Below are 26,618 nucleotides of genomic sequence, written 5' to 3'. Positions count from 1 at the left end.
ACCCATTTCAAGCCTGTGACCAGACTCAACTTTGGGTCAACAGGACTTACACAAAAACTTTCATTAAAGAATCTAACATCTAGCCGGAAACAGAAATAGACCACAGAATGCTTTAGTTTAAAAGAGGTATGGGGCGCCTAGGTGGCTCAGTCGGTTAAACGTCCAGCTTCACCTCTGGTTATGATCTCGTGGTTTGTGAGTTCGAGCCCTGTGTTGGGCTCTGTGCTGCCAGCTCAGAGCCTGGAGCCTACTTCGGATTCTGTGTCTCCCTCTCTCTCTGCCCTCCCCCACTTGCACTCTGCCCCCCCTCTCAAAAATAAATAAACATTAAACAAATAAAATAAAAGAGGTCTGACTTTTTCTAGTAACTGCAAAAATACATACACAGTTGCTCACGTAGATTTTAGATAAATTTTCAAGATTACCAGCCATTATATATATACAAAAGGTGTATTATATGACACATATTTATATGGAATGACCCATGGTAATCTTAATCGACTATATATACTCAAGAAAAAAATGCTAACATAAATTATAAAGATGAATTTTTATATAGCAAATGTTCCTCTAAGGATAAAGTCCAATAATAACAAGGGACTTTTATAACTTTTAAAACTGATAGGGTAGTTTAAATGGCCCCCTCTGCCATCTCAGTAGGATTAGTGCTAATACCAGAAGCTAAACTTAGCATTAATATGTATTTTGACCGAGTGCAGGAAAAAACCCCAGAAAATTAATATCTACCACCCACAGTACAGGCAATCCGATGACTGTGTGCAGTTTGGCGTTAAACCTGCCTAGTGCGATTCCTGAGCAAATCTTGGCAAAGACACGGCTGCCATTTGACCTCCGGATGTGTGTGTCTGTGTCCCTCCAAAGAGCGGAGGAAACAGAAGCAACCATATGGGGAAGAAATTGTGAATATATTGACAGCTTTGAAGATAATAGAATTTTATCAGTCAAAATGAATTACAGTACTTATTTTTTTTTTCGTTCTAGACCAAAGTTTTAATCTTCCTAGATTCTCAAGGCAAAAGCAATTAATTTTTTTTTTTTTTGGCTTTTGAGGTTACTACAAAACCAACCAAATTCTGCTCCTGAACTATCTTTTTACTGATAAATTTTTGTCAGTTTAATCCTTCAGGTGTCCTGTGTGATATCACTACTAAATTGCTTTCACTTGAATTAGTTTGGGGGGGGCAGAAGAGGGGAGACTTATAAAGATTGCCATTTTGTAAAAGAAACCTAGATTTGTTTGTCAGAAAAAGCCAATCTCAAATAATTTCAAATCTTTGTCAAACAAGTTAAGGGTTTTTTTTATTTTCATTTTAATTTTTACAAATTTACATCCAAATCAGTTAGCATCTAGTGCAACAATTTCAGGAGTAGATCCCTTAGCGCCCCTGACCCATTTAGCCCATCCCCCCCTCCCCACAACCCCTCCAGCAACCCTCAGTTTGTTCTCCATATTTATGAGTCTCTTCTGTTTTGTCCCCCTCCCTGCTTTTATACTATTTTTGTTTCCCTTCCCTTATGTTCATCTGTTTTGTCTCTCAAAGTCCTCATAGGAGTGAAGTCATAGGATTTTTGTCTTTCTCTGACTGACTCATTTCACTTAGCATAATACCCTCCAGTTCCATCCAGGTAGCTGCAAATGGCAAGATCTCACTCAAAAAAGTTAAAGGTTTAAAGTGGATACAATTGTATTTATGTTAGTAGATACCAAAAGGATAATTAATGGGATATGTACTATCTCTATCATTCTGGTAACTTAGTGCCTCTGCCCTTCAAGAGAAAGCAACAGAGCAACAGGGTATTTGCAACGGGAAATACTTCAGCTTTGTTATTTCCCCTACAGTTTCACAAACAACTATTGCACACTGTGGCCGCCATTCATCCATCAAGTATTTTCAATGGGAGAAATAATGTTTGCATTCAATTATTTATAGGGGGTTTTAAACTTACCATTTTTCCCTTGTGGAGATGATCTTGCTCCCCAAATTAAGATTTCATGTTTAAGAAGAGACTTACAGAGGAAGCATCCTATGTAGTAACTACCTTGAAATTTGCTAGATCCCCCCTCTGAAGCAAGTGATTTCTTCTGTCAGAGTGCTGGGATTTGGTACGTCCAACAAAATAGTTAATCTTCTATTTATTCAAAATCAACTTTGAAAAATCAAGACTAAAGTCAAAGGAATAAAAAAATATCACTTACTTTGCTTTAGCTTCTGCGTCCTCATAGGCTTTATTAGACACGTCATCCAGTCCTCCAATCAAATGCTTGAAAGAGCTGTAAGGAAAAACACAGTCATCAGGATAAATGCTCTGCAGAGTCCTAACAATGACTACCTCGTCAATGATACATTGAAGCAATCTAAAAGGATCTAACTAAAAATGAAGTCAAACATTTAAACCAGATACGTCGTTAAGAAACATATCAGATAATGATACTGTCTCTGACAACGGTGACCTATTCCATCGTGTTTACCTCCGTGGTTCCCAACACCTAGAACTGGACCTGGTGAAAAGAAATATTCAAAGAACGGCTGGAATAAAGTCTGTGACACACAAAAGGATATATGTCACAAAGTGGGTCAACTTTACTCGGGATCATGACAAGATCTACCCATTATGGAATGCCTACTGCATGCCTACTGTAGGCACTCTTCTTTTAATTATCATGAACATATATTGATTCCAGGTCTACAACACACTGTAAAAGACAAACATTATTATCTCCACATGCCAAAACTGTAAACTAATCTTCAAAGGCAAAATACATATGCAGAAGACAGGCACACGACAGAGGAGAATGATAGGCAAGTCAACTCGTTTTGGACGGATGAAGATACTGACTTTAGGATCAACCAGGAAGGGTGATACACCGGTGCAAACCCAATCTACCCCATAGTCTACATGGACCTAGAACTGTGTACAGACTTTATATAATGAAGTTTCATCTATTATAGGTCTACAACATAAAATATTACTGGGCCGGCACAAAAGGAAGACACACACACACACACACACACACACACACACACACACAAGAATTACCCTTGAAAATTACTGAATGCAACCAGATACCAGAACTCTTATGTGCACTACATTCTGGCAAGCAGTGAACTGAACAGAGGAACAAAAGGAAAATCTACATTCAAAGTGCTCACATAACAATCAAGGCCCTCACTTACATGGTGCTTATATGCTGGCTACCACTGAATGCATTTTACATGTAGTAACACACACTTTAATCGTTACAGCAACCCTGTGAGTCAGAATTACCTCCACTGCATAGATGAGCATCCAAAGGCATGAGAGGTTATGAAACTGACCTGAAGTCGTACAGCCCAGCAGCGTGAAGGCTGGTAGGGAAGGAGGCCACCATTCCCCCTCATACCCTCAAGACCTACACTGCGGCTTCCGGCCAAATCACTGTGCCTTCACGACAACCATAAAAGCCCCGGTGACGTCTAGCCTACGCATGGAGAATGGCAAAGAGCTGTAAGGAATTACATTTTAATTTTAAACCTCTAGAATCTCAAGGCACAGAAAAAGCTTCGTGTGAGTATCAAATAATAAAATATGCCTGGTCAGGTCCTGAAACATAGGGTATTTGTTGATTTAAAGTTAAACATTGCTTAACCACTTTGACACACACTGGTTTTTGTTTTTGTTTTTATGAAAAATGTGTAAAGAGAGACTTGACTCTTCCTTGGAGGCTGGCCAAAAGGAGACAGGGCGGGTACGACATCAGTCCTGTGGGTAATGATCTCATCTGGGGGGCAGGGTAAGTGGAATGCTGAGCTAAAACATGAAGTATTTCTAATACAAAAAGGGACCAAAAGGAAGAGACAGAAGACTAAGGAACCAAGAACACAGAGCATCAAGTTTTCTGAGGTGAACTGCATTAATGAATGTCGAATGAATGGAGGCTGCCAAAGGCGATGGTCCTTATACAACTTTCCAAAGACATATAATTAGTGATAAAATAAATGATAAATAATAATCCCCTGCGGGGCTGGTTCAATATCTGCAAAACAATTAATGTGACTCACCACATCAATAAAAGAAAGGACAAGAACCATAGAATCCTCTCGAAAGATGCAGAGAAAGCATGTGACAAAATATAGCATCCTTTCTTGATAAAACCCTCAAGAAAATAGGGATAGAAAGAGCATACCTTGAGATAATAAAAGCCATATATGAACGACCCAATGCTAATATCATCCTCAATGGGGAAAACCTGAGAGCTTTTCCCCTAAGGTCAGGAACGAGACAGGGAATATTCACTCTCACCGCTGTTATTCAACATAGTATTGGAAGTCTTAGGCTCTGCAATCAGACAACACAAAGAAATAAAAGGCATCCAAATGGTCCAGGAGGAGGTCAAACTTTCACTTTTGCAGATGACATGATACTCTACATGGAAAACCCAAAAGATTCCACCAAAAAACTGCTAGAATTGATCCATGAATTCAGCAAAGTTGCAGGATATAAAATCAACGCACAGAAATTGGTTGCATTCCTATGCACCAACAATGAAGTGACAGAAAGAGAAATCAAGGAATCAATCCCATTTACAGTTGCACAAAAAAACCCATAAAATAACTAGGAATATATCTAACCAAAGAGGTGAAAAATCTACACACTGAAAACTAGAGAAAGCTTATGAAAGAAATTGAAAAAGACACACTAAAAATGGAAAAAGACTCCATGCTCCTGGATAGGAAGAACAAATATTGCTAAAATGTTGATACTACCAAAAGAAATCTACATATTCAATGCAATCCGTATCAAAATAACACCAGCATTCTTCACAGAGCTAGAACAAACAATCCTCAAATTTGTATGGAACCAGAAAAGACCTCAAATAGCCAAAGTGATCTTGAAAAAGAAAACCAAAGCAGGAGGCATCACAATCCCAGACTTCAAGCTATACTACAAAGCTGTCATCATCAAGACAGTATGGTACTGGCACAAGAACAGACACTCAGACAATGGAACAGAATAGAGAACCTAGAAATGGATGCACAAACGTATGGCCAACTAATCTTTGACAAAGCAGGAAAGAATATCCCATGGAATAAAGACAGTCTTTTCAGCAAGTGGTGCTGGGAAAACTGGACAGCGTCATGCAGAAGAATGAATCTGGACCGCTTCCTTACACCATACACAAAAATAAACTCATAATGGATGAAAGACCTCAATGTAAGACAGGAAGCCATCAAAATCCTCGAGGAGAAAGCAGGCAAAAACCTCCTTGATCTTGGCCGTTGCCACTTCTTAACACGTCTCCAGAGGCGAGGGAAACAAAAGCAAAAATCAGCTACTGGGACCTCATCAAAATAAAAAGCTTCTGCACAGAGAAGGAAACAATCAGCAAAACTAAAAGGCAACTGACCGAATGGGAGAAGATATTTGCAAATGACAGATCAGATAAAGGGTTAGTATCCAAAATCTATAAAGAACTTATCAAACTCAACACCCAAAAAACAAATAATCCAGTGAAGAAATGGGCCAAAGACATGAATAGACACTTCTCCAAAGAAGATATCCAGATGGCCAATCGACACATGAGAAAATGCTCAACATCACTCATCATCCGGGAAATACACATCAAAACCACAATGAGATACCACCTCATACTTGTCAGAATGGCTAACATTAACAACTCAGGCAACAACAGATGTTGGTGAGGATGTGGAGAAAGAGGATCTATTTTGCATTGTTGGTGGCAATGCAAGCTGGTGCAGCCACTCTGGAAACCAGTATGGAGGTTTCTCAAAAAACTAAAAATAGAACTACCCTGTGACCCAGCAATTGCACTACTAGGCATTTATCCACAGGATACAGGTGTGCTGTTTCGAAGGGACACATGCACCTCCATGTTTATAACAGCACTATCAACAATAGCCAAAGTATGGAAAGAGCCCAAATGTCCATCGATGGATGAATGGACAAAGAAGACGTGGCATATATATGTGTGTGTGTATATATATATATATATATATACACATACACATACACACACAATGGAATATTACTCGGCATCAAAAACAATGAAATCTTGCCATTTGCAACTACATGGATGGAGCTGGAGGGTATTATGCTAAGTGAAATGAGTCAGTCAGAGAAAGACAAAAATCCTATGACTTCACTCCTATGAGGACTTTAAGAGACAAAACAGATGAACGTAAGGGAAGGGAAACAAAAATACTATAAAAACAGGGAGGGGGACAAAACAGAAGAGACTCATAAATATGGACAAAAAACTGAGGGTTACTGGAGGGGTCGTGAGAGGGGGGATGGGCTAAATGGGTCAGGGGCACTAAGGGATCTACTCCTGAAATCATTGTTGCACTAGATGCTAACTAATTGGATGTAAATTTAAAAATAAATAAATAATAATAATCCCCATAGTGGAGATCAGTGTTCAAATACGATTTCTGCCATTGTTCTTTAAATGGTAGAGTTTCCCACCTTCCCATAGAACGTCTCAGTCATTGCCAAGGGAAACTCCCTATGCGAGATGGGTTTAAGATTGTAAAGTAAAGGGGTGCCTGGGTGGCTTAGTGAATTGACTGTCCGACTTCCGATCTGGTCATGACCTCATGGTTTATGGGTCGAGCCTGGTGTCAGGCTCTGGGCTGACAGCTCGGAGCCTGGAGCCTGGTTTGGATTCTGTGTCTCCTTCTCTCTCTGCCCCTCCCCCACTTGCACTCTGCCTCTCTGTGCCTCTCAAAAATGAATAACCGTTAAAAAATTAAAAAAAAATTGTAATGTTAAAGACAGTATTTATTTTATTGTGCAAAAAATCAATAACATCTGGTTGATATTCTGTTTTTAGAGATAATGTAAGATTTAAGCACAGAGAGTTAAAAGTTTCTTGTTCAAGATGACTCCAATTCTGCAGCACATCTGGGACTAAAATCTGCATTCCCTCATTCCCACTCTTTCCTCTACAATACGTAGATATTTTTAATATAACTAAATCCAAAACATTGTGAAAAGGCACTGACAGAGAGGAAACAAAGAGCACGCTGTGGTAAAAACCGAAGAGGAACAGCCAGTATGGGAGCTTTTCAAATACACTCAGACTGTGTTCTTACATGTTTGACACGCAGAGTAATTTGGGGAGTTCAAACAGTTAAAAAAAATTCTTCCTCCTATTTATTTGACCTAAATATATTTTATGCAGGATAGGATGTGATCAAAGATTTAGAGGGCGAATGGATGGCAATTACGGTAAGGATGAAGGCCTTTATAACTTAAGAAAACCTGTCCACCCCACTAGGGTTGGTTAAAACTATGCAGATCGCTTTTCGAAAAGGCAGTTTCAAACTCCTATTCGCAGAGTATACAAACGTAAAATCCTCCATCTGGCGAAGCTCTACAGAAAGCATCTAATCACAGGAATGAGTTTAAAAGTAAGTTGAGCCTGATTGAAAAAAAAAAAAACACATTTAGACTGGTTACGAGCTCTTTAGAGACATTTTTGTTAAATCTTAGTCATATCCAATGACAAGTATCACATTTGAAAAGAATGAATAAAAGTGGTATTTCCAAAGTGACTTTTTGGTGTAAGTTTTAAGAGGCCTTGATTTAAAGTACTAATTTTCTAGGCGGTGCTAATGATTCAATATTTCTTATCTTTTTTTTTTTTTACCACTAGATTAGAAAAAATGAAGGGAATAACATCAATTTACAAAGGCCCCTAACTTGATCAACAGGAATTTACTTCTGAAATAAACTCCCTCTAATTAAGGAAAATCCTTTCCATTTAAAATGTAATCAATTTATTACTATAGAAAACTTTTAAGAACTGTGAGAAGAAATTAAGAAGCCATCGGATTTCTCTATCCACAAATAACTAACGGGAATATCTTTGCATATTTCTTTTCACTGTTTTTTTTTTTTCTGCAGAGCTCTATTGTTGTCTATTATAGGGCTGTAATCATAAAGCATCTGTGATTTATGTTGATTTCTACCTTAATACTAGGGCTGAAGTGTATACTTTTATTTTTAAAAACTCATAAGCAGTAGTTTCACAAAGAGTAGGTCATTGTATGTACCTACTGTGGAGAGTACCCACTAATCCATGGCAGACACCAACACACGCACACTTACGCACACACACACACTTACACAGACAGATGAAGAAGTGTGGCAACTGTGCACAAAAACATTTATATTTATACTCTCTATTACAGGTTAGACATATGGAATCTCTTTTCAAAATAAAATATCCAGGACAATCATCTTGGCTTTGAAATTGGAACCATATGTCCTTTGGAAATCATCTTTATTTAGAGAGCAATCCTGGCCAAGTAACATTTTTTTGAAACACAGAACAAAGGCTTCCTGCTAATATTCTAAGTGTTCTCCAACAGTAAGCCCAACATTATGCTTCTCTAAAAGTTTAAGAAAATGTGCCATCTTCAAGCTGTATTAGTAAGTTCCAAGTGGTTGTCTCTGTCTGTGTATCCCTGCACTCATCAACGAATATTTTAAGAATCTTGATAAGCTTAATTGACGGTGTTACAGAATTTATTATTCCCAGTGCAAGCATGAATGTTCCATTTTTTTCTTCCTTCTCACAGATTTTGTAAAGGAACACCTGCCATGTTTGTGGACCTACATCAAAGAGACGTTTGGAAAATATTACTATAGGCATCGGACACCTTTTTAAATATTTACTTAGGTCTTGTGACATTTCTTGGCTACTAAGGGAGAGGACTTTTGCTGTTTTATTAAGAAATTATAATGCAATGGTTTAAAAAGTTTAACAACAACTCTAGTCTCTGGGAGACTAGAGAACAAAGTTTGTTTATAAACAAACTCACAATTCGTGTATGAGTTATATTTTAGCCTTGTGAAATAAAAGAGCCAATTTCACATACATTCTAGACATAATTCCAGAATAAATGAAGAAGACGTTAATGAGCAACAGACTTTTATTCAGGGTATTTCAACAACAAAACTTACTGCATGTTGAGGCAGTATTAGTGAGAATCCAATTTTAATGAGTCTTGACAATGTTTTAAGGGTGTGGACAAAACGTTATGAGGTGAGAACACAGAAGTAGCAAGAGCAAACGGAAAATGCCTTTTATGCTGGTATTTCCAACATTCTTGCGATGAAGGAGTGGAAAAGAAAGAAGACAGAAAAAGGGAGGAAAGGAAGAGGAAAAGAGGGATTCAAAGAAAGGAGGGAGAAGGGAAGGGAGAGGAGAGAAGGAGGAAGCAGAAATGCTCCTTCCACACCGAGAATGGTATTTATAGAAATTCTCCTTCAGAAATATCATAAAAGGCTATGTTTCTTATTCTAGGAAATTTGTCTGTTTCAGAACATGATAGTGACAGTAACTCAGTGGGTAATAATTTCAGTTATTAAGATGCTTTCATTATTAAGCCAAAACATCCTTTTGAACACAGCTGATTACTCAGTGGTGTATCTAAAAAGTGTGTAATTTTGCTCTTTGGTTGCTATCGATATGATGAGGCTTCATCTAGAGAGAAACAGGCTATTATGTTATTAGAAGAGTGGTCCGGATACCAGGGGTGAGCATTATCATGTTGCTCAAAAATGACAGCATTTATATTTCACTTTACAGTTTACAAAGCACTTTCTCTAATAATAAATTACGTATGCATTCAATAATACCTATTAATCGATTTAGTCGTCATGATCTTTTCTCCTCTATTCCACCAAATTGTTCAGAGATCTTGTCTAAAAGTGCTTAAAATCATTTTTTTTTCAAATTCAAAATAGGGTGGGAGAAAATCTCCAAACATATTTACAACAGATATTCTTGTTTATATCTTTAAGTAAGATGGTATTCTATTCTTAACAGTTAAAGATGATGAGTCAAAATGAGCCAAAAGTAACATCTTAAACCCGGAACTATTACAAATACTTCACCAGTGCTAAGCAAAATATTTTTTAAGCATTATCTGAACTCTTGACAAAGCTTTCTTAGTCTGAATAGCATATATGGTTACAGCCCATTAGACTTCCGTAATTTGAATCTTGCCTAAATCCTTAAAAGTATATTTATAGAAAATACGAAGTTAGCATTTCAAATTACTTGGGACATTTGCTACTTAGCTAAGTCCAAGATATCAGAAGCATTCTTCCATTTCTTTGGTATGTTTATGAAGAAAATCTGTTAGTTCCCTTTGTGGCTTCAAATGAAGGCTCTTTGTTACTTATGTTTGATTCTTTTATTTTTTAACTACCACAGTCATAATTATCAATGGTTTATCTTATCAAGTACCATCTGAATATATGTTTCCTTAGAGGGGAAAAGGAGCCCCAAGTTCAATAAAACCAGTGAACACTCATATCCTTCCAATTACCCATCCATCCATCTATCCAACCATCTGCCCACCCACCTATCCTTTCCTTCATCAATTCAGACACACTTATGTGTTTGTGCCATGCCATCTGTAAGGAACAACTCAAGCAACTGTGGTTATGCAACACGAATAAAATGCACCTTAAAGAAATTTATAGCTTTGTATTATAGAGAAGAAATATAATACAAGATGGGAGGGGAAGAGTGGTCGAATGCTATCAGAAGGAAGGCTCTAGTATCTATACAAAGAACGTTATCTATTCAAAAAACATTATGGCAGTAACTTCAGAGAAAGCAGTTACACTTTTATGAGCAAACAGTTTTCTGATCAATTTTTTTATTCTGCATATATGTTTCTATTTGTAGGAGAAAAATCACACACACCAAAGTGTTAGACATCTGTGTCTGTCTTTCCTTTGTAACAATAATCCTTATATATCATGGGGATTATTCATTAAGGAAAACTGATTACAAATAATACACATTTAATTTAAACCATTAACTGATTATAACTATAAGCTTTAAAGGAACCAAAAGTGGAAGATAATTCAAAGTGGCCTAATTACCACAGAAATCAAAAGTTAAGAATTGATTTGACAAACTCTGCTAATTCATTTACTATGATTTTTCAGCAACAAAAATCCACATTTTGTGTCTCATATGTCTGTATGGTTAGTTTTTTCCAGGGAAGAGCCTTGATGAGTTGACTAGGCTTATTACATTAGTCAACTGACACAGACTAACTTGAATTTTAATACTTGCTTTTTTTCCCTCATCCTAATGGTAATACGTTGAAATTTTCAAAGGCACTAAACAACTCCAAAGAATAAAAGATAACTTGTAATTCTACAGCCTTGAGAACACTCATATTTGGGCATGAATTTTCCTAGACATTTTAAAATTCTATTTCAGAGTCAGACCTGTATTGTTTTAGTACTTACTTGACTTCAGGCGATGCCTGCGCTTACATAATAAGCAACTTAATGGTCAAACGGAAAAAAATAACAGTGTAGGACATCCTTGATGATGTAGAAACATACCATAGGGATTAATGAAATGTCTCAATCTCATTTATTTGTTTATTGAGTAATTGTACTGTTGAAACATTTGCAAGAGTTTCTGGCATAAGGTATTATTTCTTACTCTTCTCCAATTTTAATCTGTAACTGTTAAGGATACGTCCCACCTTAATAAAGAATGTAATAAAAGAAAAACTGTGTTTTAAAAGCCTTATTTTGAGATATTTCCCCCTAAACCACTTTCATTTTATAAATATTCCATCTTAACTAGTTATATACAAGATTCCTGTAATATTTTACCCTTATCTAAGCATGACTGAATTCCGGAATCTTTTGTAGATTAGCGCCACTCAAAGTATGACTGGTAAACTGTAGTGGTCTGAGAAGAGATTAGTAGTGAAGTTTAGAACATTTTTCTAAATTTGGAAAATTGGATAGCAATTGGACATTGAGATATCCAAGATCAGTGGGCTCACATTTTTTGAACAGAGCGTAAACCTGTTTAATTATTACCAAATTCATGAGGTGAGAAACATTGGGTACAAACTGCATACAATTCATATACAGAAGGGCGATGTTAAATGTCTGATATTTTCAGATTAGTTGGCTAATTGTAGCCCCAAATATATAAAATCCAGAATCTATTTCTTTCACTAAAAGATAATTTAAATTGAACCCTAACTTTACAGGATAAGTGGACAGAACTGGGGGTTCACGAAGGATTCATGAAGCTAGAACATCATTTGTTCCATTTTGGGTGAAAAATAAAAACGAATACCCCAAGTGTGTTGAAACTGTCTTAAAAACAACTGCTTCATTTCCAACCAGACATCTCTTTGAGATGGGTTTCTCTGCTCGGAGCGTATTAGACAAAACACAAGTTTCAATACACCTCGTTCTCTACAAATGGCATTTCCATCCAGCCAGTCTGGACTAGAAAAGTCACCAAGGAAGAAACAGGTACATGTGGCACATTAGGAACAGATATTGACACACACACTGTTCTTTAAAAGTGTAAGTACTGTGGTTCGAGCGGAGAACTGGTACATTACTCATCAATTTTGCCCCTGTTATGACTGCTATTCACTGCAACAACCACTCCCCTTATTGCTTATACACACGCTTTCAATGACACACTTTCAGTGTGATAAACCTGTGTGATTCTTTCTTTGCGTGGCGGCGTTAACTTTGGTCTGATATTTTTATCGAAACACAATTTTATGTATGTTCGATCTAATAGTTTTTCAAAGCAGACATTATGCCTTTTTCCCTTTTATTTTTCTAGTAACCCACTGATATTTTATCTTACGAAAGCATCTCTCATGATGAATCGGAAAGTAAAACAAAAGTGGTCCCGAGCGTAGGTCGTTGGAGAACCACTGTCTGACTCACCCCTCTCGCCTCCTCTCTTACGTGCCCTTTTCTGAATCCTACCCGGTGGCTGTGTTTGCCCTTTTAGAGCACTTATTGCAAAGTTCTGGATGTGGCAGATTTCTGGTCACTCCCCTTGATTAGGTACTGAGCCCTTTGATGTCCAGGTTCTCTTTTCTCTTTTTTTTTAAACCATGTATCTCTAGTACCAGTAAAGCATCTGCACAGAACACATTCAATTAAATGTTTTATTGAAGAAAGTAATGCAGGTGTTATCGATTTCTGTAACACATCAAGGGATTCCCTAGTTCTGGAATTGAATTGCCCTATATGTAATGAATTTTTTTTTTCTGAAATAGAGAAATACATTCTATGTATTTTTAGAGGGAAGTTAGAATAAAAGACATGTTAAAGAATTTAGAGCTACAAATAATATATGTTAACATACTAACACAACTGCAATATAAAATATTTATAAAAAGCACAGGTACATAAACAATAGAAAACATGACAGCGTAACATGGTGAAATCAAGGACGATGCCATTTCCATCACCCTAAGAACTCTATCATGCGTGGCAAGTAAAGCAAGTCAAAACAATCACCTACTCTGGGCGTCTCCTGGTTCACTCCGCTAGTGTGGAAAGCGGCCCCAGGGAAATAGGAATGAGCTTCTCTGGGTAATGAAGCCTCCTCTCCACCAGGCCCAGTGACCCTACCTTATCTGTCATGTTTCGGAGGGTGTCACTAATGTGGGAGAGCTGGGGTCTCACAGCCTCTGTTTTCTCTTCTGGATAACCTTACTTATTCTTTCCAGGACTTACTCTAGATCAGGGGTCAACAAATTTCTGCCTGCGGACCAAATACGGCCCAAATGCCTCTTTGGTAAGTAACGTTTTATTGGAACATGGCCACACTCATTCTTTCATATATTGTCCATGGCTGCTTTTACATATAACAGCAGAGTTGACCAGTTGTAATGGGGAAAGAGTGGCCTGCGTAACTGAAAATATTGACTCTCTGGCTCTTTACAGAGAGTTTGTTCTAGATCATCGTTTTTGCTTCACGCCGCCACCCCACATAAAATCCAGCACCAAATGTTATAATTCTACCTTCAATAATCTGAAATAAATCCCCTTTTCTCTATAATCCCTTTGGTCCCTACCACCACTCTCTCCTTGGAAATTACTGTAATGGCCCATTTCCTTACGCGGTAGGCAGGGCCATCTTTTAAACACATAAATCAGATCGGGTCTCTCCTCTCTGACCTCTCTGCCTGATCTCTCCTATTATACTTCCTCTGCCCTTAGAGTACATCAATCTTGCATCTGCCCCAGGGCCTTTATCTTCTGCCTGGATCATTCTTTCTCTAGATTTTGCATGGCTTTTTCTTAATGCCATTCAGGTCTCAGAGGGGTCTTCTCTGACCAACAAACGGAAAGTAAAAAGCCCGGATCCTCACTGCCATGACTCTGTGTCATTTAACCCATTTTGTTTTAATCCTAGAGTTTATCACTTGCTAAAAACTTGATTCGTTAAATATGTGTTGTCTTTCTCACACTAGAATTTTCATGAGATCAGGGACCTGATCTATCTTATTTATCAGTTACTCTTTAAGAACGAGAATATTGCCTGATGTAAAATAGAACAATAGAAATTTGAAGTGAATTAGTGGATAGAGGGATTCATTCATTCGTGGTGTTGACCAGAAGGCAAAGAGTTAAGTCTCCTGAAGCAAAGTTTTATTAAAATTCATGGTTTAGGAGTTGAAGGTCCGGTGTCCGTGTGCCTCTTGGAACATCCACCTACACGAATAATAAATTTTTAGCACAAAAGTTTAGTTAAAATGAACTCCTTATCTAAATTTTGGATCCTGATGAAGACATACATTGGTGTAAATATGAGCGAGGTGGTTTGAAACACTTAGCAATTTATCAGGGGATTACATATAGGACATTAAATGAGGGTAATTATTTTGGATGGTAATGAACTTTATACCCATGAATCCCAACTGCAATTAAAGTGCAAGAAAGGATTAAAAAATGCAGCGCAACTTTCGTTTTCAATTAAAAACAGAAGAAATTAGAATCAAATCTCATGTGACAGTTTAGCCTTTTAGGTTAGAGAGGCAAAGTATGGTTCTAAGCAGAGAATGTCCTAAAACACCAAATTCATAAATTTCATTCTCCTTTAAAAAATATCTGCCAAGCATGCTTAAATCAGACAGTCCATGCAATGGACAGATTTCCTGTGCCTTACCAATTCTTTTAAGTATGTGTTAAAAAGTCTCTTTTCTTCCCTATATCACATACATACTAACAGAAAGAGACATCATTCATTACTCTTTCTGCCATGGACACTCTGGGCCAAAATACCACTGTTTTGACATGAAAACCAAAGATCATATTTCTTATAGATCTAATAATTTCATTAAAACAATCCATTTGGCTCAATGGAAACAAAATATGAATAACTAAATAATTTAACCTTTCTCATAATGCAGTAGATTCTCCAAGACAATTTTGATGCCCATTTTCTCAATAAGAATATGCAAACTAATGTTCATGTTTCTCCCAGATTTTCCTGTTTTCAAAGCAGAATCTAGGCTCACAGTGGATATTTTATCTATCAAATATTTTCAAAAATCCTCTTAGAAATTATTTACAAATTAGAAATCCATAGAACTGACAGAAAACTTACCAAAATTGTCTAAAACTAAATAGGCTACACTTATTAAAAGCAATAAAAATCCATAGCTGATATATTTTAGTTTATATAGTTGTATCAATTATGTCAGTTACCAGTTAAAACAATTCTCTCTTTTGTAATGGGCTATTTAATGGACATGGGAACATAAAATACTATGAAAGTCATTAAAATGTTTTCTTTCATTAAATTGTTCTTAAGTCAATTGAAAATGACATGTTAATATAGCCTAATAAATCTCTCTCAAAGTATCTTTACAGTATGCTTACATTATTTCTGCCTTGAATGTTTTGGAAAGAAAGACAATGCTGGTTCCTAGCTTAACAATTTTACAAAAAACAGTGTGTCCGTGGACTTTGTATTTTGGCTATCATTACGGGACTGGAAAAGAAAAAAAAAAAAACCAAAAAACACTTAACAAGAAAAAAAAATCATTAGAAGCTAAGAGATAAATATATCCTTTAATGTCACAAATGAATGCTTAGAGAATCTAGTAATAACGAAAATAACAAGCAAAATCTAATGTTTATTTATTTTTGAGAGAGAAAAAGAGACAGAGTAGGAGCAGGGGAGGGGTAGAGACAGAGGGAGACACAGAATCCGAAGCAGGCTCCAGGCTCCGAGCTGTGAGCACAGAGCCCGACTCGGGGCTCGAACTCACAAGCTGTGAGATCGTGACCTGAGCCGAAGTCAGACACTCAACCACCTGAGCCACCCAGGCACCCCTGTACTAACTATTTTACAGGAATTTCCTTGTCTGGCAGATAAAGCAAATGGGTAAGTTGCCAACTGGATAAGTTTGTGCAGCGGCAACCAGACTCTAGCACCTATAATCTTAACTGTCACTCACATGGTCGGTCTCTCTCGATACAGAAAGTGGAAGCCAGCTGGTTACTGGCTGGGGTTAGGATTGGGTACCACACATCTGCCGTCTCTCCTGTCCGTCCTTCACGGTCAATCCAATTCTTTAAAAGAAATATTGTTCTATTTTTAAAGGTCATCTTATTTCTTCAATTGCACCCTATCTATGGAAGCTCTGATTCGGAAGCAGAGGAGTCAACCACGGCTGTGACCACAAGATAGTACAGGCGGGTGGCCTAAGCCACGGAAATCTGCTTCTTTCCCAGTTCCCCGGGCGGGGGGTCCAAGACCAAGGGGCCACGGGGTTGGTTTCTGGTGAAGCCTTTCCTCCTGTCCGACACACAGGCCTTCTCCCTGTGTGCTCAGGAACCCTCCCCGTGTGTGCACCCCACCGATGCCCCTGCCTCCTACCCTGGGGACGCCAGTCCTTTGAGATCAGGGCCCCACCCTCTAATCCCCTTGGAAAGGCCCCGTCTCCAAATACGGTCGCAGGAGGGGGTGCGGCCTGCGACATGTGGATTTGGGGAAGGTGATTCCGTTCAGGAAGAACTAGTAGAAAGGGTTGTGATTTCTGAGAGGTTCCAAAAACGTTAATTTCTTGGTTTCCATTGGTTTCCCTGGCCCTGAAGTATGGTGACACGGTCATCGCATTTCCTCCCAGGGAAATGGCCCCAACTTCTTCCGAAAGCAACCCCCCGCTTGATTGCCTCGACCACAAACCCCATCTCTCTCTTCCAGACTCCAGTGCCTCCAGTAACATTCCCTATCGTGTCTCCGTCCCCTTGAGACTTTGCCTTCCTGCCAGCCTATGAGGAAGATGGCCTCTCCAACCCTAAAACGCTTTGTGACCAAACGCACAGTTGGGATGAACTGCGTTTCCTGTCTCTTGGTGTCCTTCTTCATGGATGTTATCAAGCCCTGGCGACCTGACACTCTAGTCCCATTTTACTCTCATTACAGCTCTTCTCTCAAGCCCATCACTAATCCACCGTTGACCCCAGAGGTGGTCTCCTTCCAGTCCCAGTCTCACTGACCCCCCCTGAGGTCCCCGCCCTGCTGGATGGCTGTTCTGGGAGTGGCCTTGAGATAGAAACTGTGTTGACACACTGAACCGTCCTGCTCTGTTCCAATCCCTGACGCTCCACTCTGGATCCTCCCCCTCCCCCTCCCCTCTCTGTCCTCCTCTTCTCCCTTCCCTTCCTCCCCCTCCCCCTCTTCCCCCTCCTTCTTTTCCTCCTACTCCCCCTCCCCTCCCTCCTCCCCTTTCCTTCCCCTCTGTATCCTTCTCCCTTCCCTTCCTCCTCCTCTCCCTCCCCCTTCTTTTCCTCTTCCCCCTCCCCTCCCCCTCCTCCCTTCTTCCTCCCCCTCCTCCTTCTCTTCCTCCTCCCCTTCCCCTCCTACTCCTCTCTCTCCCTCTCCCCCTCCCCCTCCGTGCTACTTCTCAGTGTGTTCCACACACACCTCTCCCTCCACCATCCCTTACAGGTAAGTACCACCCAGTGTCCTCTGCCTGCTTTTCCCACCCAACCGATTGACTTACTTTCCTGAAATAGTTACTGCCTACGGGTTCAGTCCTGTTTTTCACCCCCATCATCTCAAGGAACCTCACAAGGGCTCTGTGAGGAGACTACCATGATCCTTACTGTGTAGGAGGTTCACAGCAGGTTTACCGAGACTCTGCGCTTCTGACATTGGGATCAGACCATTCTCCACCGGAGGGTGGTCCTGGGCAACGGAGGATACTTAGCAACGTCCCTCACCTCTGTCCACTTGATCCCCTTAGAAAACCCACTTGTGACATTAAAATATGTCTCCAGACTTTGTCAAGGCCTCCATTCGGGAGCAAGAGACAAGACGTAAGGCTTAGAGGGTTAGGTAACCTGCCTGAGACCACAGAGCTAGAAGTAGTCAATCTGGGATTTGATGGTCTGATCTGCACTGGACCCTAGTTCTCACACAATATGCTAATTACTCTTTCCTCAAGCTGGCTCAGGAGATAGCATTAATCAGAAGACTTGAGCTGGCATCCCAACAGCAGTTAGGATCCCAGGCTGACGGCCGTCAAGTCTGCACCTCTATCCTTGAAAGTTCCAGATCCACACCGAGATGCCTCCCTGCGCACAGTGTACCCTGTGTCTCTCCCCAGTCCCTCAAACTCAGCTCCGCCATCGCCGCCTTAACCACCTTCCATTGGACTCGCTGCTTCAAAAACCGTCTCCCTGAATCCAACTGTCATTCAACCAGCAACGCAGGCCAGGCATCTTGGTGTCGCGGGTGCCTCTTCCCTTTGATTCAAGCCCGTCACGTCTGTCTTCGTAACCTGTCCTGACTTGGTCCCTCCTTGTCATCTCTGCTCCCAGTGCCTCATTCAGGCGACCGACATTCTGTCATACGTCAGAAGCAATTCTTGGTATCTCTACCTCAATCTCTCCCACTTTACTCTTAGAAAGAGACCCTTAACGGAATCTAGCTTGCCGGCTGACACTCGATTTGCTGGCATAAAAGCACCAGCAGAAAAAAGGTGTAACACACAGATCTACTGTGTGGCTCTGAGAAAGTCACTGAGCCACTACGACCCTTAGTTTTCTTTTCTAGACTTATTTTTAACGTCCTCTTTTCCCGTAGGGATGTAGTGTGGTTGCATCGAGATAAAATAGTAAAACAAAGGCATATCGAGACGCTCAGAAATTCATGTAATAAGTTCTCTCAACACTTTTCCTTCTTCCCCACCAATGACCACAACCTGCATCATCTACAAATGGGAGCCTTCTTATGTCATAATTTTGAGCTTTTAATTTAACTGGTCACTTGGATGATTTCCACACTTCCCTGTCTACTCTTCCTTTCCAGGTACCTTGTTAGCCTTTCCTATTTATGCCTGACCTTTCAGAGAAAGGTTATTCGAGCTCTTTTCTGCTCTCACAATTTTCTGAAGCCTTTTAAGTGTGTTTATTCTTCTCCAGGATGGAGGGGCAGTTGCAAAAATGAAACGAATAACTAGGCTCCATGTATCAATTACAAGAGACGAATAAATGTCAAACCGACTCTTCTTGGATGTTGACCTATTTCTTGCCCCGGGGCTGATTCGCCCCATCATGTCATTTAAGACTGTTTCAACCCAAATGTCAAGCTGGTCAGGGTGCAATACAACAAATGTTCTCACACATCACCAGTGGGGAGCGAGCCGGAGAACAGGTCTACCCGACGATTTTCAAATATGGAAACCAATTTGACAATAAATCTCATATTAAAAAATAAATAAATAAATAAATAAAAATTTAAAAAAATATATGCATATCCCACGAGTCAGCAATGCCACTACTGAGGAGCTCTTCAAGGAAACGCGTCCAAAGAGGGACGAAGCCACATGCGAAGAATTCTTTACAAAAATTAAAAATCGAAGCGGGTTTACCTGGTCCAGCACACTTAGGAAACTAAGGAGAGAAAGGTCCTCAGCTGATGCTCATGAGAGGTTTTTCTGAGCACGGTAAGTGTGATAAGGCAATGTGATGTAATGGGCTTTGAAAGCAGAAATGGGCTCCCACACCAGCTCTCTACTTAAAAGCTGTACATTTTGCAACATGATACCTTGGCTGTCTGGAGCCAAGTTTATCTTTACAAGAGAGCAGAAAAAGCATTCTTTGTATGCTTGCTCTTTGAGAAATCACGTGTGGATGTATATGTGTGTCACCAATCTACTAATCTCAATGCGCTTTGAGATTGGCACAAATGTTTAACAAATGACAGGGTAACTTTGTCTACTTATACCTATCTCTATATTTACGTAGGCTGTGTCTGTAGGTGGACCAAGTAGAAAACGGACTTAGGCAGTGAGATCTCACTATTTAAGGAAATATACCAAAATATGACTGGTAGGTACCTTTGAATGGCAGAATTCGATTTTTCTGTGCTTCCCAATTTTTCTCAGTGAGCAGTTATGACGCTTATAATCACCTGATACTGAATGACTAAAAATGTAAAAACAAAACAAAACACAACAGAGAGAAAATAATGCAGCATAAAGTTCTCACTCGGTGAGATTGCAGGTTTCTCATCTAGATGAAAATATACTATCTCCGGTTTACTGGGTAGGACAACATCATCCTTCTCAACAACCAAATCATAATTTGCCTTTGCCGGCCTGGTTTCTGTTTTCATATTTGTTCCATTACACGAATGCAGCAGGGCTGTGTCTGATACAACCGTTAAACTCCATCTAAACAGGTACACTCTGAAAGGTCCTTCTTTAAGTAAAGCTTAGTCTAGGAATAAGATTTCACGGTTCTTGTAGCTGATGCTAATCCAGTTCATGTGTCTATCCTAAAAGTTTCAAAATGAGTACCAACTGCTAGCCAGATTGAGAAATAAAAAAAATGCAAGTCTTAGATCTTTATGACCCAGCTGGGCCCGTAATAACGGTCTCCCCAGGGAAGTGTTTCTCCTAAAGGAAGCAAAACCTCTTAACTGGACCAGAAGAAAAGCAACGTGAGTATCTAACCTAGAATCCAACTTTCAAATCTAATGATGACACTGTTGGTTTTTAAAGGAAAATTGATCAGAAGGTGACCCTGGCAACCCTCCCCCCTCCTGCTTGAGCTCTAGAATCCCAGGAGCATTATGACCCCCTCAAACAAATAGCCCCAACACCCCCCAGAAGACCCTTTGGGGGAATTTCAAATATCAAAGTTCAAATATTACCCCTGTGATGGAAGAAATTAAGACTGATTTTTCAGATGTGGAAACAGACTTTCTTACTCATTCACACAACTGGCGAATGAGTTGCAAAGGCAGGGCTGAATCGCTAAATAACTGTTTTTCAAACATCCAAGCAGGGAGGGAAGGCAAGCCTCAGAAACACAGAATGGATTTAAGCTTTTATGGGGGGAAAGTGAATTACTTATTCACCAAGGTAAGGTGAAACAAACAATCACTGTCATTAACAACACCAAAGCCGTGACTGTAAGATCTTAAAACTGATTAGCTGTCAACTCCCACATCAATTTCCATTCATCAGCTGATTGTCAGGAAACATACACACTCCTTTCCCACCTCCACGGACTTCTCCGTCTGCACGATACCGCTTGCACAGGTGGACCTTCTCACATCCATAACTGAATCGACCTCCCTCCGCCTCAGCCTGCTGTATGTCCCGTACTGTGGATCGGCTAGAGACATCCACCACGCTGCCCAAGATGAAAGCCCTTGTCTTATCTCCCGCATTCAATTACTCCCCAAAGTCGGGGCGATCCCTGGGGCTGCTCCAAGTCTCCCATAAGCCTCCCTGCCTGAGTTCTGCTCATTGGAATCAACCTTCCATTCCCTCCTTCAAAACCAAATGCAGACGGTGGCAGCAGCAGCGGCCTCCTGTTGGATGCTCGCTGCCCCGGGGACAGAATCCCTATTCTTTGCATCTGAGAGATTTCTTCCCAATTTGTCTACCTCTCTTCTTTCCAACTCTGTCTCCCTGCACTCCACCCACCCAACGGACTGTCCAGTGCCTAACCTCCCAAGCCCTCTGTTCCCGCCCTTGCCGCTAGTTACTGTAGGCTGGCCTCTCCCAATCCCTTCTCTCTGTGCATGCCCTTCCCTGGACGGGAGCAGACTCCACCCTCCCTTCCTGCACGTACAACCGCCCCCGAAACTTAAAGACCTGTTTCACATGTGAACTCAACAGCAAGTCCTCTGGGACGCTCCAGGCACGACACGCTCCCCCATCCTCTGTTCTCCACGATCATTATTATCACTTTCGAACTGGAATGGTCTCTCACGATGATTTTCAATGCATCTGATCTGACCAGGAGTTCGTCCAGGGCAGACAGACTTTGCTATTTATCTTTATTGCTCTGGACCTCAAATAGGATTTGGTGTGGAATCTGTACTGGTTATTGATTTCCTGCCTGTCGGCTCTAAATTCACCCTTTTTGCTCTGTAAAAACAGATCTGGGCCAGTTGTTTTTTCTTTGGCCAACTGGCACTGAGACTCTGTCCGTACAGGGCACCGGGGAGATACCGCAGGAGTGAGGGTTTTGTTTCGTGTTCCGGGGTGCTGGGAGTTTCTCGTCCCTTCTCCTCTGGCCGGCAATGACAGTATTGGAGACCAGGAACACCCAGCAGCCAACAGCTTCCCCAGGGGATTCCCCCCTCAGGTGGTTTTACAGCACCCTGTGGATGGCTTTCCCTGAACTCCTAGGCAGTGTGATCTCACTATTTAAGGGAATATACCGAAATATTAATGGTAGTTACCTTTGAATGGCAAAATTATATTTATATTTTTCTGTGCTTTCCAATTTTCTAGTGCGGATTTCGGGCACACGTGCTATGGTTCGGGGTCACGGCACCTGGCTGCCATCACACGGCCATGTCCTTCCAGCTGGGGTGATGCTCCCCCCACCCCCCAGGGGACATTTGGCAATGTATGGAGCCACTTTTGGTTGTCACACTGATAGGTGGTGGGGAGTTACTACCAGCTGGTGGGGAGAAGTCAGGATCCTGAGAGACCCCCTAGGAGGTATAGGACCGCACCGTGACAAACCCACAATGTCTGGCCACTGTGTCTGGCCCACAATGTCACAATGAGGAGTTTCAGGACCCCTGCTCCAGGGCAAGGCACCAGCAGGGTAGGTGGGGGCGGGACAAAGGAAGGGCTGGGGAAGGTCTCCAGCCAGTGCTCTCGTGCAGGCCTGGGGCTAGTGCCTCTTACATCTACTGTCTCTGAATTCTCTGGAACTCTTTTCCTTTCTGGCTAGCTTGTTACTCCAATCCCCTATTACCGTCACTAAGTCTTTAAAACCAACTTTTCTTGCTCAGATTGCTCTGTGCGGCTTCTCTCCTGATGGGACCCTGACTGATACAGTTATGCGCCCTTTCATTCTGACAGATTCTTAGCGAGGGCTTAGCATACTCCTTGACATTGTGCTGAGATCTGAGGAGACAGCGGAGAACAACACGAACATGGCTTCTGTCCTCCTCAAGCTTGCAGTTTACGAATCAGAACGGACCAACAAGCATCGGACAAATGACACAGCAAGGGTAGGGTGGGATCTGAAACATGACAGGAGAGACCGACTTACTATGCAAGCCAGATAAGTGCTGGAGTCCAGGCTTCACACATGCTTTCAGGAAATCAATGAACTGAAATAATAAACTCGTTGTTTTAATTCGGTGATTCAACTACCTAGCCACAGCGGGGATTTGAAGCAGTGAGGTCAGCAGCCATCTGCAAGTCAAGGATTTTACTCACTTATCTTTTTTTTTTTCTCAGAAGCAGCAGAATTCATTATAGATTTAGTTCAATGAGAATATTTTAGCTCAATTCACAAACTGTCAATAATACCATTACTGTTTGTTCATTTTCATTATTATGAGCCTCTTGAACCAACTCTCTCTTTTTATGCAGTTAAAACATGTTTATGTATTTATTTAGAGAGACAGTGCAAGCTGGGGAAGGGCAGAGACAGAGGGAGAGAGACGTCGAGGGGGTGGGGAGTAGAATCCCAAGCAGGCTCTGCTCCGTCAGCACACAGCCTGACAAGGGGCTTGAACTCATGAAACCTGAGATCATGACCTGAGCTGAAATCAAGAGTTGGACACTTAACTGACTGAGCCACCCAGGCGCCCCTCTTTGTACGCATTTCTATTCATCACAGCACTGACCCTAAGGCTCAACATGGAGCGGGCACTATGTGCTTGTTGAATTAATACATGCATGAGTTTTCTATCTTGGTAATTCAGGTCATAGCATAATTCAGGTGAAAAAAGCACTAAAGCTGAGGTCATGAGGGCTATGTTGCAATCCCATCACTGGCAGTAAAGACCTTGGATGCTCCGTATTCCCTCTGAGACCTACCTTTCTTGTTTCTAAACTAAAGAATTTGGAAGACAGGCTTTTCAGAGTCTCATTAAGTTACAAAATTCTAAGATATAGCATTAGAAGACAAGAATGTAATTGTATTATCCATCTTTATTAAATATTTTTAAACAGTGGGATTTGAGGGCATCTCTGGTCCTCGATTCCTCACTTATAAAATGAAACTGACCTGTACAGGGATTCACAAACTATGACCCTTGGGCCAAATGACAGACTGTAAGCCACAAAGTTCAAAATATTTACTGTCTTGCCCTTTACAGAAAATCTTTGTGCAGCCCCAGCTTCTAAGGTCTCTCCCACTTTTCCTTCTTAAATCTCTGCTATGACTTTGTAACGAATCCACTTGCCATCTAAAGGTTCTTAACAAAGTTTTTCAAACAAAGAAATGTAGTGCATTCTGATTAATGACGTACCAACATATTAAGGACATCGGACTTCCTTGATTTTGAACAGAGTCAGAAGGTTACAAAAGGGGACTGTTAGAACCCCCGTGGGTTCATGACTTAGACTTAAGAGGTTAAAGCTGGAAGTTATCCATACAGCAGGGATAAAAGTAAGTAATATAATAGTTACATATTTGCCTTTAGATCCCCAGCTGCTAGACGTCTGAGTGGCTGACATACGGCAGGTAACCAGTAAGTTCTAGTTGGGCGGATGAAGAAAGGGGTTGTGCCTTCTCAAATCGCTCTCCAGTGATGCTAGGCATCATTTCTCTAAGGACTTGCAGTAGGAGAAAGAGGTACCATTCTAAAGCACCGAGCAGGTACATGTGACAAATTGCTGTCCCATCCACTTCTTTCCATTATTGACACCACAAATATAGTCCCTAGATATGCTTTTCTCTAGTGGAAATGTGTTTATTTTGTACTCAGCTCACGCTTCCTCAGGGCGTGCTGCAATTCAACTCACATCATTAAATGGAGTAAATATCATGTCTCTCTTTCTTCTAAACTTCTGGATTTTATCTTTTCTGCTTCATATTTTTTTTAGAAGGCACACCAATCAATAACAGCGCCATAGAAAAAGACAAGCCCAAATGATCGCAGCCGATATACCTTGCTAGGATTATACGTGGTTTTTGTGATCAGCCTGCAAATATCCTCACATCGCCCCAGATTTCACTCTGGAAAACGAACCAACATAAAATCCATCTGGGCTGTAGGAAAGACTGAGGCTGTGAAATATTTTAAGTTTATCACCCTATCAGTTGACCAATGTGACGACAGGCAGTGTAGCATGTGGTCCCCATAGTCCTATCGTGTGAACACAGAATGGCAAGTTATATAAAGACAAGGACACAGGTGACCTAGCGGGGCAAACACCACTGGGTGCGTGGGCCTTCATGAGACTGACCTGGCTGGTGGGGTCAGAAGGGTGCCTGAAAGAGCCTGCTGTCCCCAAATCCTTCCCCTACTGGCCTCCCTCATGGCACCTGAAATACTAAGATCATTTGGATTTTTAAGATTTCTCCATCTTTGGGGTATGTCGCCAAAATGCAAATAACTTGCAAAGAATCATCTTAATTTCTAATTAGCCGTCACTTAAATTAATGCAAGCCTAACGTGAAGTCCTAGAGAATGCAGGAGTTGAAATAAGATGACCGAGGATCAAAAACAAAGAAAGCTTAACGGCACCTGGGTGGCTCAGTTGGTTAAGCGTCTGACTCTTGATTTCAGTTCAAGTCAACGATCTTATGGTTCGTGAGTTCAAGCTGGACTGTCAGTGCTGAGACTGCTTGAGATTCCCTTTCTCTCTGTGCCCCTCCCCTCCCTCTCTCTCTCTCTAAAATAATAAATAAATAAACATTTAAAAAAAAGACGGCTGAGCACAGCATGGAGGGAAATCAGAACAGGACTACTGGGGGCACCCCTCAATCCTCTGACATCATTCAAGTCAGGGGTTGGCAAAACTATGCCTCGCAGGGCAAATTCAGCCTGTTGTTTTCCTCACATGGCCATTAGCTAAGCATGATTTTGACATTTTTAAATGGTGGAAATACAAAAAAAAATCTCAAAAGATGAGTACTACTTAACACCTGAAAAGAATATGAAATTCAAATTTCAGTATCCATAAACAAAGCCAACTGGAACACAGCCATGCTCTTCCATTTATGCGCTGCCTTTGGTTCATTTTGCATTACAGCAGAGCTGGGTAGCTGCAACCAAGAACAATGGGTCCACAAAGCATTAATATTTACTAGCTGGCCCTTTTTAGAGAAAGTTTTCCAACCTCTGGTTTAAGTCATACAGCTCTGGCTTCATACTCAGAAAATAAAACTTGTGCTGTTAATACCCCCCGCCATTTTTGTTGGGCAGTTTAGCGATCATCTGCTCCTCCTTGAGCTCAGCCCCAACACCAGTTGCTTACCAGAAACACATCGAGCACCCCCCCTGAGAGAAGCTGGATAAACGTGATATTTTTCTGTATGTTTCC

General features: G+C 40.8%; 1 protein-coding gene across 5 annotated transcripts in view; it reads right to left on the bottom strand.

Annotated features, from left to right (window-relative positions):
- Positions 1-26,618, bottom strand: part of PRKG1 (protein kinase cGMP-dependent 1) — a 1,240,511-nt gene that overhangs the window by 106,965 nt on the left and 1,106,928 nt on the right. For all 5 annotated transcript variants that reach the window (XM_027049866.2, XM_027049865.2, XM_027049867.2 and 2 more), the window contains one exon: positions 2,219-2,293. In XM_027049866.2, coding sequence (XP_026905667.1) covers positions 2,219-2,293 — 75 coding nt within the window. The remainder of the gene's footprint in view (positions 1-2,218; positions 2,294-26,618) is intronic.

This window comes from Acinonyx jubatus, chromosome D2 (genome assembly GCF_027475565.1).
Source record: "Acinonyx jubatus isolate Ajub_Pintada_27869175 chromosome D2, VMU_Ajub_asm_v1.0, whole genome shotgun sequence".
Taxonomy (NCBI): Eukaryota; Metazoa; Chordata; class Mammalia; order Carnivora; family Felidae; genus Acinonyx; species Acinonyx jubatus.
This window is presented reverse-complemented; position numbering and strand designations above follow the sequence as displayed.